Source organism: Neopelma chrysocephalum, unplaced genomic scaffold (assembly GCF_003984885.1).
Source record: "Neopelma chrysocephalum unplaced genomic scaffold, ASM398488v2 Primary Assembly neopelma1_68, whole genome shotgun sequence".
Lineage (NCBI taxonomy): Eukaryota > Metazoa > Chordata > Aves > Passeriformes > Pipridae > Neopelma > Neopelma chrysocephalum.
The window spans coordinates 5,475,432-5,490,009 of record NW_020897727.1 but is presented as its reverse complement, the minus strand read 5'-3'; the positions used below and the strand labels follow the sequence as shown (position 1 = coordinate 5,490,009).

Below are 14,578 nucleotides of genomic sequence, written 5' to 3'. Positions count from 1 at the left end.
GTAGGGCAGTGCTAGATGGGTTGTTGGGAAGAAATCCTTTCCTGTGAGGATGATTAGGCCCTGGCACAGGTTGCCCAGAGAAGCTGTGGCTGCCCCATCCCTGGAAGTGTCCAAGGCCAGGTTGGACAAGGCTTGGAGCAACCTGTTCTAGTGGAAGGTGTCCCTGCCATGTCAGGAGGTGGGACTGGATAAACTTTGAGGTCCCTTCCAACCCAAACCATTCTGGAATTTTAAGACTTTATAGGCTATTCTGGGGATGATGGTGCTAAATTAGGCTTTTTTCCTTTGGATGTCAGTTGCACAGTTGGAATTCTGAGAGCAGGTTTGTCTGTGATTCTCACGTCATGTGCTGTACATGCCCTCAACCCCTTCGTTCTGGGTGAGAACAGTTTCTGTGGAAGTTCATGAATTATTTCTTTGTTTGAACAAGTTTGTGTCCTTTGTTTCAGTCTTGAGAATGTGTGTCTTAATGTTTGTTTTCTGAAATAACTGTTTTCCATGCTGTTAAGGTTTCCAAGCGCTTAATGTAACTTTTTCTAAAGGTTCCGAAAGGGTTGGGTTGTGGTTCGTATCTTTTAGGCAAAAACATTATTTCTTTTCTTGTACTGAACGCAAATAACTTTTTGATTAAATCCTCTTTGTTCAACAGAATCTGTCTATGACCTTCTCCCAAAGGAGCTGCAGTTACCACCTTCCAGAGAAACATCCATAGCATCCATGAGCCAAACAAGCGGTGGCGAGGCAGGTTCGCCGCCTCCAGCTGTAGTTGCTGCTGGTAAGGACTCTCCTTTATTCTGATGTTTTCTTAAGGTTTGTAACGTTCTGGCCAACATGAACAGTGCTGGCAAAGTTTTGAGTGTAAAAAAGAGCTTGTGGAGAAGTAACAGAGTTCATTCTAGGAGGATTTGGGTGATATAGTTAAACTGGGTGATCAAATTTACCAAGTATTTTATGTAAATGGTTGCTGTGGTTTTTTATATACATCTTCATAAGAAATAAATTCTCTGTTGTGTTGCTCTGTTATGCCACACGGGCTGTTAACTCCTAGAATGCACTCTGTCTTCTGAGGGGGTGAATCCCTGTTTGGAACTAAGGCAGAATGCTTAGTAAAAGTGAATTATAGGTAGGATAAAAATGGAATGGGAGATGACATTTTGGGCCATGAAGCTTTTACCAAAAGCTAAGGAGGAAGAAAGGTCATGTTTTCCTTTGAGGCCTGAGGAAGTGTAGTATTTAAACTCCTTTCACACACAGCTCTAGTGTGATGTGTTACATTATGTCCTCATGTATTTGAGGATTTTGTATGTCAACTGGAACTGCTGTAAGCTGGTCAGTTTAGTTTTTTTCTAATTGACAATATATAAAAATAAGGCATGACCTTTTAATCTTTATCTTTCTCTTACTCCCAGCCATGTTTTAGACTTTAAAGACTCTCATTGATCTTCATTAAACAGAAAAAAGTGAGGGTTTAAGGACAAAGATCTGATTTGAGATGTTAGCCTCAGTGCTGGTTTGCATCTGGAATTCTTCTCATTATCTTGTATATATTAGTAAATATCTGTGCATTGAGGAAAAAATACCATTTTTCTCCCTATAGGTGCATCTTTATTGTTTTTTTTTTTTCATAATTTAATCCCCATATTTCTTACAAGGTCATGTTCCACTTTCCTAATTGGCCTGAAATTGTTTCTTGAGAGAAAAATATCTGTTTTTAAGATAAGGATTCAGATAGCTGCATTATTCCTTTTTCTCTCTCTCTCTGAGTTCATATGCATTAAATGTTTGTGTGAGAATGTTTCCCAGATTTGCATGGTCCAGGAATCCTGATCAGAACCTGAAGTGGTTGTAGACTTGTCAGAGAAACTTTACAGCACTGCTCACCATTCATGTTTTGCCAGACCTCTCCTGAGAGAACCTGTGGATTTAACTGTGCACAGTGGAACTTGGTCATTGAAAGAATTTCATGGGTTTATTATATTGAAAGGATTTGATGGTTTTATATCACTTATTAAAAAAGTAATTTGGGCATGTATTTCTAAAACCAAGATGCTTAATGATGGGTTTGGTTCGCAGACAGCAGCAACCAAATCTTGTAGAATCATCTATCTTAAAAACAAGTGAAGAAAAAACCCCACAAACCCTGTTACACTATAAATCCACAGACAGACCTGAACTGCTAATTAATTCTATATCTAACAGAAAAGACTTAAAAACTTGAATGGAACTAAATGTCTGTTACCTCCAGGTATTTAGTGTCTGCTAACAGCCAGTCCAGCCCCTTTAAAAAAACTAAGAAAGACTTAGGTGTGTTTGGGTTAAACTGCAGCACAAGAACAAAAAAATGCAAAGTTTAGTGTTGAGGTATTTTGTTAACCCTGAAAGGAGACCTGCTTGTTCTCCTACAAGCACTTTTCAGTGTCAGAGACTATGCTGGTTCACAAAGACTGAGCTGATGCCAAATTGAGAGGTGGGGATGTTCAGCCTGAAGAAGAGAAGGCTCCAGGGAGACCTCAGAGCCCCTTCCAGTGCCCAAAGGGGCTCCAAGAGAGCTGGAGAGGGCCTTTGGAGCCAGTGAAGTTCCTGGGTGCATTAAAATCTGGATCAGAAGCATTAAGTGCAAGCAACTACACTTCTCCAAACTGTTAAAATTGTGATTAGAACCCCCAGCCAACCCGACAAACCCCAGACAGAGCAAAGACTAGTTCTGTTTTCAGTGCTGATGACACTGCCCACTAAGCGAGGGCCACATTGAATGTGGCAGTGTTTGTGCTCTGTTCTTGCTGTAGCTGCATCATGTTTGTAGATAAAAGGGTGTTTCCCTGTTTTCTTTATTGTTTTAGGATTTCTTCAGTGTCTTTGAAAAGTTGGCACCACTTTTTCAAGCCCTGTCACCATGTCTCGAGTAGTAACAAGAGGTCTGGCTGGGTTGGGCTCTGATTTCTTAACAGGAAAATCAGCCCAGGCTTTGTGCATGCCTAGTGATTATACAGGGAAACAAATATATATTTTACATTCATATTTTAAGAGTGACTATTCATTTGCATACATCAAGTGTGTACTTTTAGACTGTAGGCAGATTTTTGAGGAGCTGACACTGTACAGGAACAGGGTGAGGAGGAAGGACTTTGGCAACCTGGTGTTCTGTATCTGAAATATTTCCCTTGTCTTGTGTAAGTCTTTCTGGTTTTAATTTTTATGTCAGCTCTTAATTTGCTCTAAGACCTCCTTTTTTGGGAAATGAGAGGGAAATGATAGTTCAAGCTCCACAATGTTGTAGGTAATCTCATTTAGTCATTTTTAAAAGAAAAGAAAGAAAAGGCTAATTGGAACTGCAGGCTGCAATGTGTGTAGAAATTACTTCCAGATATGATTACTCTGGATAATGAGAGGATTCTGTGACAGGGAATGATCCAAAGTGGTGAGAGCTTTTTACTATTCCTGTAGTAGTTAACACAGTTTGTTCTCTGCTTCCCAAAACACAGAGTAAGGCAATATCTGGCTGAAATTCAGCTTACTCGAGGCTTTTCTGTCACCTTGCTTTGGGGTTTTTGCCCGTATAAACCACATTATAGGTGAGAAATACCGCTGCAGTTAAGTCCTGGTTTTTTTGGAGGAGCAGGATGGGCTGCTTTTAGCAGTGATGACCTCACAGGGACAGACTTCTGGTTCTTGTTCCATTTGGAAACTTGTTTTGTGATTTACAGAACAGTTGTAAGAGTATGAAAATGGAATGTTGCTGATTGGATTTTCATTAATTTGTTAATAGATGTATATCTCCTATTCATTAATCCAGACAAAAGAGGTGTTACCCACTCTCTCAATATCAAACAGGCAAGTGTAATTTCTTAGAACTCTGGGATTTTGAGCTGCTGTCTCAAGCTTTTAATTCTGTCGTTCTTCTGGAAAGCAGAAGGGAGGGAAAGGATCTGCTTTTACCTCTGGAAACCGTTCTCTGTGCTCACTACTTGAATTACAAGTGTCTTTGTTCAGGGGACAGGAAAAGAAGGATTTTGCCTGGTGCAGTGCCATAAACACATTAAATATGAATCATCTTCCAGACTCTTGAATTGCATGAGGGTGTCATGCTGAGAAATGTCATTGTAAGCTGTGCCTGGAGATCTCTTACATGAAATAAATGTGCCTGAAGCTTTCCTGATGCTTCTGCAGAGTGTGAGCTCCATTTGCAAGGAGGGGTGTTTGAGTCTCTTCAGTTGGTTCTGAAAGGTTGAACAATTTTTGGGTGTTGATCAAGACACATTGAACCTCCAAATGCTTAAAATTCACTCTGCTAATTTAAGTCCTTTCTCAAAGGACTGGTAGGTAACACGTGATTCTTGTGTTTTGGGGATGATCAGGAGTATTTTTGACCATATTCTTTAAACAAGTGTTGCTTTTCCATCTTTTATCTCCAGTACTAGGAATGCTCAAACCTTCTGAACCTCAATGAACTGTTACAGAAACTCCCTTCCTGCTCCTCATCCCTTTTTCTTCCTGCAGCAAATCTTGGAATGAGCTGCTTCAGTTTGTTGATCTCTCAAGCTGCTCTTCATTTCCCGCAGAGGCAAATACGTATATATTTCCATATTTTTTATATTGCTCTTTAGTTTCCAGTTCCTAATCTCCAGTGGTTTTCTCCAGAGTGGTGTTCTTGCTGTAGCAAAAGGGGAACAGGTTTTATGCCACTGAAATGTATTTACTGATTTTTTTTTGTTTGTTTTGTTTTGTTTTGCATTCTTCATACTGGGATACAGTTAATCTGTGATGTAGTGAGGTTTTCTGGCTCCCAAACATCTGTGGTTGTATCCTTGGAGAATATTAGGTAAATTATAAAGCTTTGCCTTTTTTTCATCAATTCCATGCTTCTTTTTTTGCTGCTTCTTAATTAAAGGGACAATCTGCTTGTCCCAAACAGATGTAATTGGCTTTTTTGATCAGTTGTTACTGCAGTATTGCCATTAGCATTTTCGGTCATTTTAATTATGAAAATAAGGCTTTACTTCTCAATTGCTACTGTAGAGATATGGATAAGGTTACCTGAATCATCTCTGGGGTGGACACTGGATGCTAAAGGCTCATGTTTTCTCCTGCCAAAATAAGGCTTTTTCATCATTCTCAATCTAAAGATTCTAATAAAACCTCAAAATGGAGATGGGTTTGTTTTGGTTTGGTTTTCCCTGAGTGCCTAGAGCCAGGCTTCTTCATTTTTATTTTTAATGAAAATATTTTGTCCATTTATCATCCTTCCTGGTGTCATTAGTCAGTTTTTCCTGTTGATACAGAGATAATGACCAGAGATTTCAAAGGGGATCTCAGTGCTGGTACCAATTCTGTTATCCTGGCCTTGTGATTGCTCGTTGTAAACAAATGAGCAGAAAAAAATATTCTTCTTTGTAGTTGGTCTCCAATGCCTGTAAAAACTTCCATTTCTTTGTAGGCTTTTCTCTTCCTCTTCCTACCGCGGTCCCAGTTGGAAATGCCTTCCTGTCATTTCCTAGGAGGATGTCTTCCAGGGATTTCTGTCTGCGGCTTCAGCCATGGGTCGGATACTTCTCTCTTACAGAATGAATTTCAACCAGACCTTAATGCTTGTTAAAAGCTCGTCTTCCTGGTGCTGTGCATTGGTTTAAGTGTTTCTCCTGGAAGGACCATGTCCCAGAAGAGCCGAGGTAGAACCTATGGACTTAGGAGAGGTTGGGCTGTGATTAAGTTCAGCTCAGGGAAGTGGAAAGGTTCCTTCATCATGCTAAAGTGTCTCCTGATGACAAATCATAGCTGGGAAATCCCAAAGAAAGAGTTTTGCTTTCTGTTTCCATTTTGTGGAAACTCTTTAGACGTGTTATCTGCAATTCAGTTAGAATGTTCTAGTAGTGTGGAGTTGTCTTGTGTGTTAAGTGCATTCCTTCTCCACGAGCTTCCTTAAAATTCCATATAAAGGATTGTATCAATGTACATTTCTAGTTCATATCTTCTTCCTAAATTAAGATAATTTTCAGTCTTCCTGCATTTCAAATAGTCAGTAAACCCAGTTTTCCAGAACTGCTCAATCAAACACAAGTTGTTACATTATTCTGAGAGATTTTTTTTAACGATTTCTTGCACTAAATGGCTCCTGTTATTAGGTCAGAAAGACTTGAGAACTACTTCCTGACAAGAGAATTCCCTGTTCCTTAAGGAATAGTTGAAAACCAAGACTGTGAGGGGCAAGAACAGTCCTATTTGGGCACCTCTGTGCTGTAGCAGTACTGAAGGTGTTGTGAACACCATGAGGAGTTCTGAATTTCTTAGAAAAAAACCCCACCCTGTATTTAAAAGATAAAATAGTCTGTTACTTAAATTGAGGTTCTTTGCCAGATCCATCAATCCTGACTTCCTCATGCAGGGTACAGTTGGGGAGGGAGCTGATGAGTGACAGGTAGAGCTTGGAGAGCAGCTGAGATTCCCAGAGTTCTGCCTGCTTGGAATCAGCCTTTTAGCTTTGAGTGGGAAGGATCTAAGATCCGTGGAATTGGTGTGTGTGAGCCACTAACAAAAGTTCTACTTAGATACCTAAACTTGAGTGTTAATTGAATAACGGGAGTAATTTATAACAAAACCATTGATTGATGTATTTACCCAAAGTATAATAAATACACTGCTTGGGTCAGCATGGGAATGTAAAGGGGAATTTACACTGTGGGGCTTAATGTAAATTAAATTAACCTACCTATCTTGAATCTGAGTGTGTTTAATAACTGGTGAATTGGATTGCTTTATGATATTTGCTGGGATGCTAGTTTTTTTCTCTATTAATACACTTAACTTGCATTCTAGCTTCGCCATTCAGAGACAGGCATCGAGTGGTGGGTTGTGTGACAGTGTCTGTCAATAGTGAAGACAAATAGTGCCAGAGACACTTAACCCATCCAATCTCACCCAGGGTATAGGTCGGTCTTGTTTTCAGACTTCTTCATAAGTCTCTTTTCTTTCTTTCTTTTTTTTTTTTTATTATTTTTAATTTTTTTTTGTTTTATTTCTGAATAGTGGATTGATACTGATTTGAAACTAAAGTTTTTGGAAAAAGTTTTTGACATGACATCAGTAATACAAGAAGAAGAAAAGTAGAACCCCAAGTTTGGCATGTGAGGTGTTGAAAGCAGGTTTGCAGCCACTTTGTAAGTTCTGGGTTTTACCTTTAAAACCTTTGACAACACAAGGGTTGATGGTGGAAATTTTGCACAGTTTCCTTCTGTGTTTGCCCTGAAATTGTTCTTCTGTATCTAGGGGTTCAAATAAACCAATTAACATACAAAATCTCATCAAGAAAATGAGGTGTTGGATAAATTAATACATTTCTTAAAAGTTGTACTTCACATATTAAACTTATACACCACCTAATTCTCACCCTGGGGTGAGTTTTCATTTTGAACGCTTGTTTTCTGCACAGAGTGTAGGGGATTACGTGGGATGCAGGGGAGGCCCTGAGAGAAAAATTAGTTCTTTAATGGCTTTTTGCTTGTCCTGGCTGTCCACACACAGGTGGCTGAAAAACTTGTGAAACCAAAAATATCTCCAGTTTATTTGCCTTTGCAATTTTAAACTCTCCAGCCTGGGAAATTACTTACTTTTGCAATTAAAAAAAAAAGGTCATCAGGACACTGTTTGTTTCTTTTTGAGGACTTGATAATCCTTATTGTATTTAAGGATATTTGAAAAGAATGAACAAGAATTTCAGGATTGGCTCCACAGAAATGTTACCTAAAAAGACTCTCTCAGTGCCAAGTAGTGATTTTTTTTTTCTCTCCTGCCTTTCAGAGCTTTTTCTTAGAGGCTGAATGCCTTGTTTGTCTTCATAAGAGAGTAGGATATGGAAAATCTGTCATTACCTTAGTTGCTAATGCAGGAGGTAAAATTTTTTTTTTTATGGTACTGGAAGGAAAAAGCCTGCCCTGGTTTCCTCACGGGGAGCAAACCTCTTTACTATGTGTTCCCTTAGTTTTAGGCCTGATATTCTGCCTCTTTTAGGGAGAAAAAGCTTGTAGGACAGGCAACAAAATCTGAATTACTTATTTCAGTTCCCTTACGTGTTACAGCGATGGCAACAAAGAGATTCGGGAGGTTTAGTTTCAACAGTGATCACAGTTGCTCTAATGTGAAATATTCCTTTCTCTCATTTTTTATTGAAAAAAGGAAAATACCCACTTTGTGATGCTGGTGAACATTCCATTTCTAATCCTGAGGCTGCACATTTGCCATGACAAGCACTTGGCTTCTCTTCAGTGTTGTTGCTCTGAAAACAAGTTTGATTTTGAGGCTGTGTTAAATTAAATATATTCAGTCTTCTATTGCAAAATGTACTTACTCATCTAAAAACCATATATATCTTTGTCATTGCACGCACTGTTAAATTGCAAATAAAAGAGCCACCTGTAACAATTCCCATTAATATGTGTCTAAAGAAAGTAAAATAACAGGAGCACTCAAAGTGTGTGGCAAAGGTGTGTGTGTATGCTCTCATGTTTTAAAGCAGCACCAGCTAAGTTAGAATAACTGAGGGATATTTTTTCCCCCAAGAAATCTCCATTGGGTGTGAGATACAAATGTCCCTGGCTTTGGAATAAAATGAGAAAACGAAATGGGAACCATGTAAAATACAGTTAATTCATTACAGTAACTTGGTGAATTTTTATTTGATTGACCCAATTTATTTATTAGTTCAAAGGAAGATGAGTTGGCTCAAGGCCTGCAGACTGAGAAAACATAGATTTCATTATGTTTCTTAGTATTTGCATAACCTAAAATGTTACTGAAGCAATTACTAATTTATCCCCCCAAACAGATTTTAAATTTGTGTCTTTGACTGTTCCAATACAGCCAGTTTATTCCATTTGCTATAATATTTATCATACTTTCTTATATATGATTAAATATTTTAACTGAGGATACAGTGGCCTGTACATTCTTTAAAACACTTGCATATTTATGGCTGGTAATGACAGTACTTTATTATATAAGGCTAAAGAGAGGTTTTCTTACCATTACTGCTTAATTCAGGATTATTTCCATAATCTAATTTTGTCATTCCACAGGAGTGTCTCTGGTAAATGGAGGAGAGTGTAACCAATTTATAATGGACAATGTTTATTTAATTTTAAAAAGTATAAAACCCCATATACACATATTCATACATATAAATTCTTCTTAGCTTCTAGGAAAGAAAAAAAAGGAGGAGAAACTGTTTTGGAGAGGGGTAATGAACGGTAACACCTTCAATATTGCACAGTGCTGCACCTAAAACAGCACTGCCATCACGAGCTCTTTTAGCTTTGTGCTCAAAAGCGTTTTATTTAGTGATGTATTTATTTTTTTCCCTAGGAAAGTGAGGGAAAAGTGCAATCCTGGCCAGGAGATGCATTGAAGCACTTGCTGAGCGGGGTGAGCTCAGTGCTTGCTGTGCCTGTTCCATGCAGAACATGTTCTGGTTCTCTTTGAGGGTGTCAATGATGAATGGAAACTAATTCAATTTACCAAAACAAACATCCCCAATAGCAACGGGCTTTCTCAACTCAAAGTGGCTGCAAATCAGCTCCTAAATATTGTCACTGAAATGAATATCTAGATTTAATAGTTCTTGCCAATCCTATAACTGTTTTTGAAAGAAGCATTGCATTAATGCATGATATAGAAAGGAGAAATTTGCCTTTAAATTGGAATGCAAAGTGACTGAATTGTCCAATTTCAGCCACTGTATTTGCCAAAGAACAAACTGGGAAATGGAACTGGTATCATTCAGCTGCTCCTGGTTCACTGGGAGGTTTGGGGAAGGTGGTAAAAGCAGAATAGTTTATCGATAAACTGTAATGCCCACTAAATTTTACACTCTGAAGTGATGTAACTTTGTTTTTACATTCATTTAGCACAGAAAAGCTGTAAAAAACCCCAGTAATAGTTTAAAAATTCTTTGTCATCAGTCATTGATACCACCAGTAATTCCAAGTAGGTGGATTTATGGTAAGGTTGGCTGAGTTTTACTGTTAACTAAATATATATCATGGCTGGAAATACTTTATTCTGCTACTTTTAACTAAGTAAAATGGGATAAAATAGTCTGACTGTCCCTAAACCTTTTAGACTTCGGAGTTTAACATAATATTTTGGATTTTAAAAAAATCCCACGCAGCAAAGAGGAAAACATCATATTCTTCTTAATGATAAGGATTACCTGCCTGACAGCAGTAACTAGCTGAACAAACACATTGTATAATTATGTGTATATTTAATGTACAATGTGTTCCAAAATTAGGTTATTCAGTGGTTTTAGTTTATCAGGTGTGGGCAGCAGTGCAGAAATACATAAACCAGGATGATCTTCCCCTGGGAAGCTGAAATCTGACTATAAAATTCAGTTCAGTTATTCCTCAGTGAGCTACAGGTGATTGAAATAAATAAATAAATAAAGCCCTACATTTGCCCATCCTGCTGCCTCTGGAATGTTTAACCCATGTATTCAGCTGATTTGTCCATTAAAATTCTTCCTTGGCAGCAGTTATGGTGTTCTCCAGAAATCTTCAGGGGTTTGTTTTAATAATATTGATGTTTCTAAACCAGATTGAGCTGTGAGACCTCTGGAGACTTCACATGGTGTTGGAAATCTCCTGCTTAATAGGAATTTTTCAGAGGTCTGTCCCAAGCTGTCTCTGTGTATGGGACTGTAAAGTCTGAGAGAAATCAGTCTCAGTGACTGGAAAAGTCAAATTACAGAAATTCCCTGTCCTTGGATCAGTGTGTCACCAACACAGATATTTCAGCCCTGTTTTGAACCTTCACAATCCACAGCTCACTCATAGTGACTGATACCAGTTCCATTTTGCCTACCAACTCAGTTGATTTTATATTTTATTTCTCATTTATGATGGAATAATCAGCAGCTCTTTTTCTCATTTATTTTCTCATATTTTTATTCCAGGATTTGCCTCTGAAGCAGGGAGTGTCTGCATTAAAAATGACCTGTAGTTCTCTGCTTCATAGGTTAGAAACTTATTTTAATATTTTGTGGCTAAGCACAGTCCCGTCTTTTTCAAAAAAAAAATTTAAAAATTTCCGACAATAAATGGTTTAATTGGCATTGAATGTGGATTTATAAGCATTTTGCTTTGGGGCTATTTTAGATGAAATGGCTTCTACACCAATAATTAGTCCAGCTGAGGCGATGAAAGCTCTGTTTACTCGCAGCCATTTGTATGAATTAACATTAAGTCATAAAAATTTGATTACAGTGGATCGTGCTAAGACTCGTTTGGACATTTCCAAAGTATTGGCTAGGCTGTGTTGCTTTAAGCACTTCCATTCTAAAACATAACCAAATTCCAAACATTTCTCGGGGGAAAGCAATCGGTTCCTAAATCACCTTGATTTCTCTGGGACTGCTATAGCCAGCACAGCCCCCGCCGCGGCTCCGGTATTTACTTGTGAATTGTACACCGCAGATGCTTCTTCAGCTCCTTCCTCTTCCTCCATGGGCGGTGCTTGCAGCTCCTTTACCACCTCTTCCAGTCCTACCATTTACTCTACCTCAGTCACCGACAGCAAGGCTATGCAAGTGGAGAGCTGCTCCTCAGCCGTGGGGGTAAGTACCCGAGGGGTAAGTGACCAGCAGATAACCAGTAACACAGCCCAGCAGCACCAGTCAACGCCGCGGCGCCACACAGTCCTGTACATCTCGCCACCACCCGAGGACCTGCTGGACAACAGTCGGATGTCCTGCCAGGATGAGGGCTGTGCACTGGAGTCAGAACAGAGCTGCAGTATGTGGATGGAGGATTCACCCTCCAACTTCAGTAACATGAGTACCAGTTCCTACAATGATAACACTGAGGTGCCACGTAAATCGCGCAAACGCAACCCAAAGCAGAGGCCAGGGATCAAACGCCGAGATTGTGAAGAGTCCAACATGGATATCTTTGATGCCGACAGTGCCAAAGCGCCTCACTATGTCCTTTCTCAGCTCAGCACGGACAGCAAAGGCAACTCAAAAGCAGGAAATGGGTTGGTATCTGCTTTTTTTTGTTTTGTTTTGTTTTAAGAAAAAAAGTTCTATCTCCATATGTAAACCCAAACTAATAAAAGTCCTCTCATGCCCTGGCCAATGTTCTGTTCGGGTTCTCACATAAACCCCCTCCCTTCTCTGCTGTCTCTGCCGTGTCCTAGCCCAGCAGAAGTTCTTTTTTCCCCTCAAAGCTGTGGCTGCCCCATCCCTAGAAGTGTCCAAGGCCGGGTTGGATGGGGCTTGGAGCAACCTGGTCTACTGGAAGGTGTCCCTGCCCATGGCAGGGGGGTGGAACTGGATCTCTTTAAAGTTCCTTCCAACCCAAACCATTCCATAATTCTGTGCTAAGTTCTCATTAGACTTGTTAATCTTTATTTAGAAGATAAAGCTAAACTTCCCTGCAGCAATTAAACTCAGCACTGATGAGCTCATCTATGTTCTTTAAGTGAAATTCCCGAAAGGCCACACAATTCCATTTATAAAATAGCAGTGAAAATGTATTTAAAAAGAAAGGCAGAGTGGAGTGGGCGCACCCTAAATGTGAATGGGTTTTTGCAGGATTTTATGTAAGGATTTCAGTCTGTACACCTCACCTGCTTCTGTTTGTCTCTTTATTTATCAAATAGAGAGAGGAATGGGAGTAGAAATTAATGGTTAATGGCTCATTAGGATTTCTCATCATCTAAATTAACACGTGCTTTACTTTTTTATGAAATGTTAAGACAAATATGGGGAACCAGGTTTTAATTTTGCCTTGTGAACTCACTTCTGTATTTGATTTTTTCAGAAATAAATCTCTAATCCCGTTTCTCTCTGTGCTTCTGGGTCATGTGCGTGTGTCTGCGTGGGCACACCTGGGTGGTGGCTTCTCATCTCCCACTTCACACTGTTCACTAAATGCATTTCAGTAGCTGCTTAAAGAGGAAAAATCCATCAGTTTGCAAGAGTGTGTTGATACATTTCTTCTTTTTATTTTATTTTTTAACTTGTTGCTTCTTTAGTACTTTTAAGGTGGTCAAATGGATAGCTTTGGCTCTTTTATTTTGGGCTTTTTTGGGGGCAGGAGTGTATTTTGTTTTTACTTTTATGTCTGTGCTTGCAGTACGTTCTGATGTTCATCACAGCAACGGGGAATATTAAAATTTGACTGATGGCAAAGATGATGAACTTCTCACATTCCAAAGGGAAAGAGCCTGGAGTCTGTGTTCCCAGGGTCAGTGCAGTTCCATACTTAAAATTTCACTGTGAGAAAGCAATTCAAGAACCTTTCCTGAGTGTGCTGGTGCTTCCCCAGGCTCAGCAGGAGGAGCAGAGCTGGATGGGAACATTGACTTTGCTTGGGGTCTTCTGGGGTCTCCACACAGGCACCGCTCTACCCTTGGCTGCTCTGGTTTTCACCAGCCAAAATAGATGATAATAAAGTAAAATATTAGTACCTGGTAGAGCCCAGGAAGCTTGGAATGAGGAAAGTGCCTCCCCCACCTCCTGGGGACCAGGCTCTCCCTTACACAGGGAAAAGCTTTATGGAAAAGCAAGAGCTGTGCGACTGGGCAGAAAAGGGAGATTTAGTAAACTCTGGAATGATACATGAGATCTCAGTCTAAAAACAGAACAAGTCTGTAACATCCCTGAAAACGTTAGAGGTGAGCAGTGAACAGCCCTCAGTTCTGTGAATGCAGAGGGGAGAAAGCAGAATTCTTTTCCCCACACAGACCAGACTGAACTGCAGGAAAACTCTTAGGTAACAGAATTGTCCCTTGAAGTGAACGCTCTGGGGTAAGAAGTGGCCAAGATCTTATAAACTTCATTTTGCCATTGGAATATGGAGATTTGGCATTACAAATCTGGGTCACCGTAGTGACTGGGGGTTTTAAACTTCCCAGCCTGGTGGAGTTTGGCCAAGGGAGTTCAGTTACTTTTGGCTTTCAGAACAGAGCAAGGAGAGCAGCTGTGTTCTGTGGGGAATGGAAATGGCATTGGCCTCTAAAGAGACTTCTACACAGTTGTCTGTAAAGGCCAGGAAGAGAAAGAATATATTCCTGTGGAAACTTGGAATTTGTGAAGGCCTTTTTAGAAGGGATGAATTGATGGTGATTTAGGGCAGGGGCTCAGGTTTCCGATGCGCTTGGTCTCACTTTCACTTTCAGCTCTGCCCTGGGAACAGCCCTGAGGGCAGGGCAAGACCAGGCCAAACTTAACTCAGGAGATCTGTTCCAATGGCCTTGGGATTTGCCAGTTATATTTATTTTCTTAAAAAAAAAAAAAAGTGCTAGATTAGAGGAAACATTGTCCAGTAACAGTTAAATTAATAAATGTGTGTGCATGAAATGTTTTGTACAGGTGTGAATATTAGCAATATGGATAAACTGAATTAAAAGGATGTATAAATTATATATCCTTGTAATCTGAGAAGAAAGACCACTCAGTAGCTCTGATGAAGGCTTTAAATGACTCTCAGGTTCAGCTAATCTGATTGAAAGTAATGATTAATTTTCTGGAGAAAAGACTTTAAAATAATTGTGGGGAGCATCTCTTTGCTTAAATATGATACTATAT

At 39.5% G+C, this 14,578-nt stretch overlaps 1 protein-coding gene across 13 annotated transcripts in view; it reads left to right on the top strand.

Annotated features, from left to right (window-relative positions):
* The first annotated feature begins 654 nt into the window (after window positions 1-654).
* NFAT5 (nuclear factor of activated T cells 5) overlaps window positions 655-14,578 on the top strand; it is a 37,135-nt gene continuing 23,211 nt past the window's right edge. For 6 of the 13 annotated variants that reach the window (XM_027684948.1, XM_027684950.1, XM_027684946.1 and 3 more), the window contains exons 1-2: window positions 655-775; window positions 11,463-12,021. In XM_027684948.1, coding sequence (XP_027540749.1) covers window positions 718-775; window positions 11,463-12,021 — 617 coding nt within the window. In that variant the 5' untranslated portion in view covers window positions 655-717. Of the gene's footprint in view, window positions 776-6,380; window positions 11,005-11,462; window positions 12,022-12,302; window positions 13,236-14,578 lie in introns of those variants that run through there. The other 7 variants (XM_027684955.1, XM_027684952.1, XM_027684951.1 and 4 more) reach the window with 7 other exon arrangements.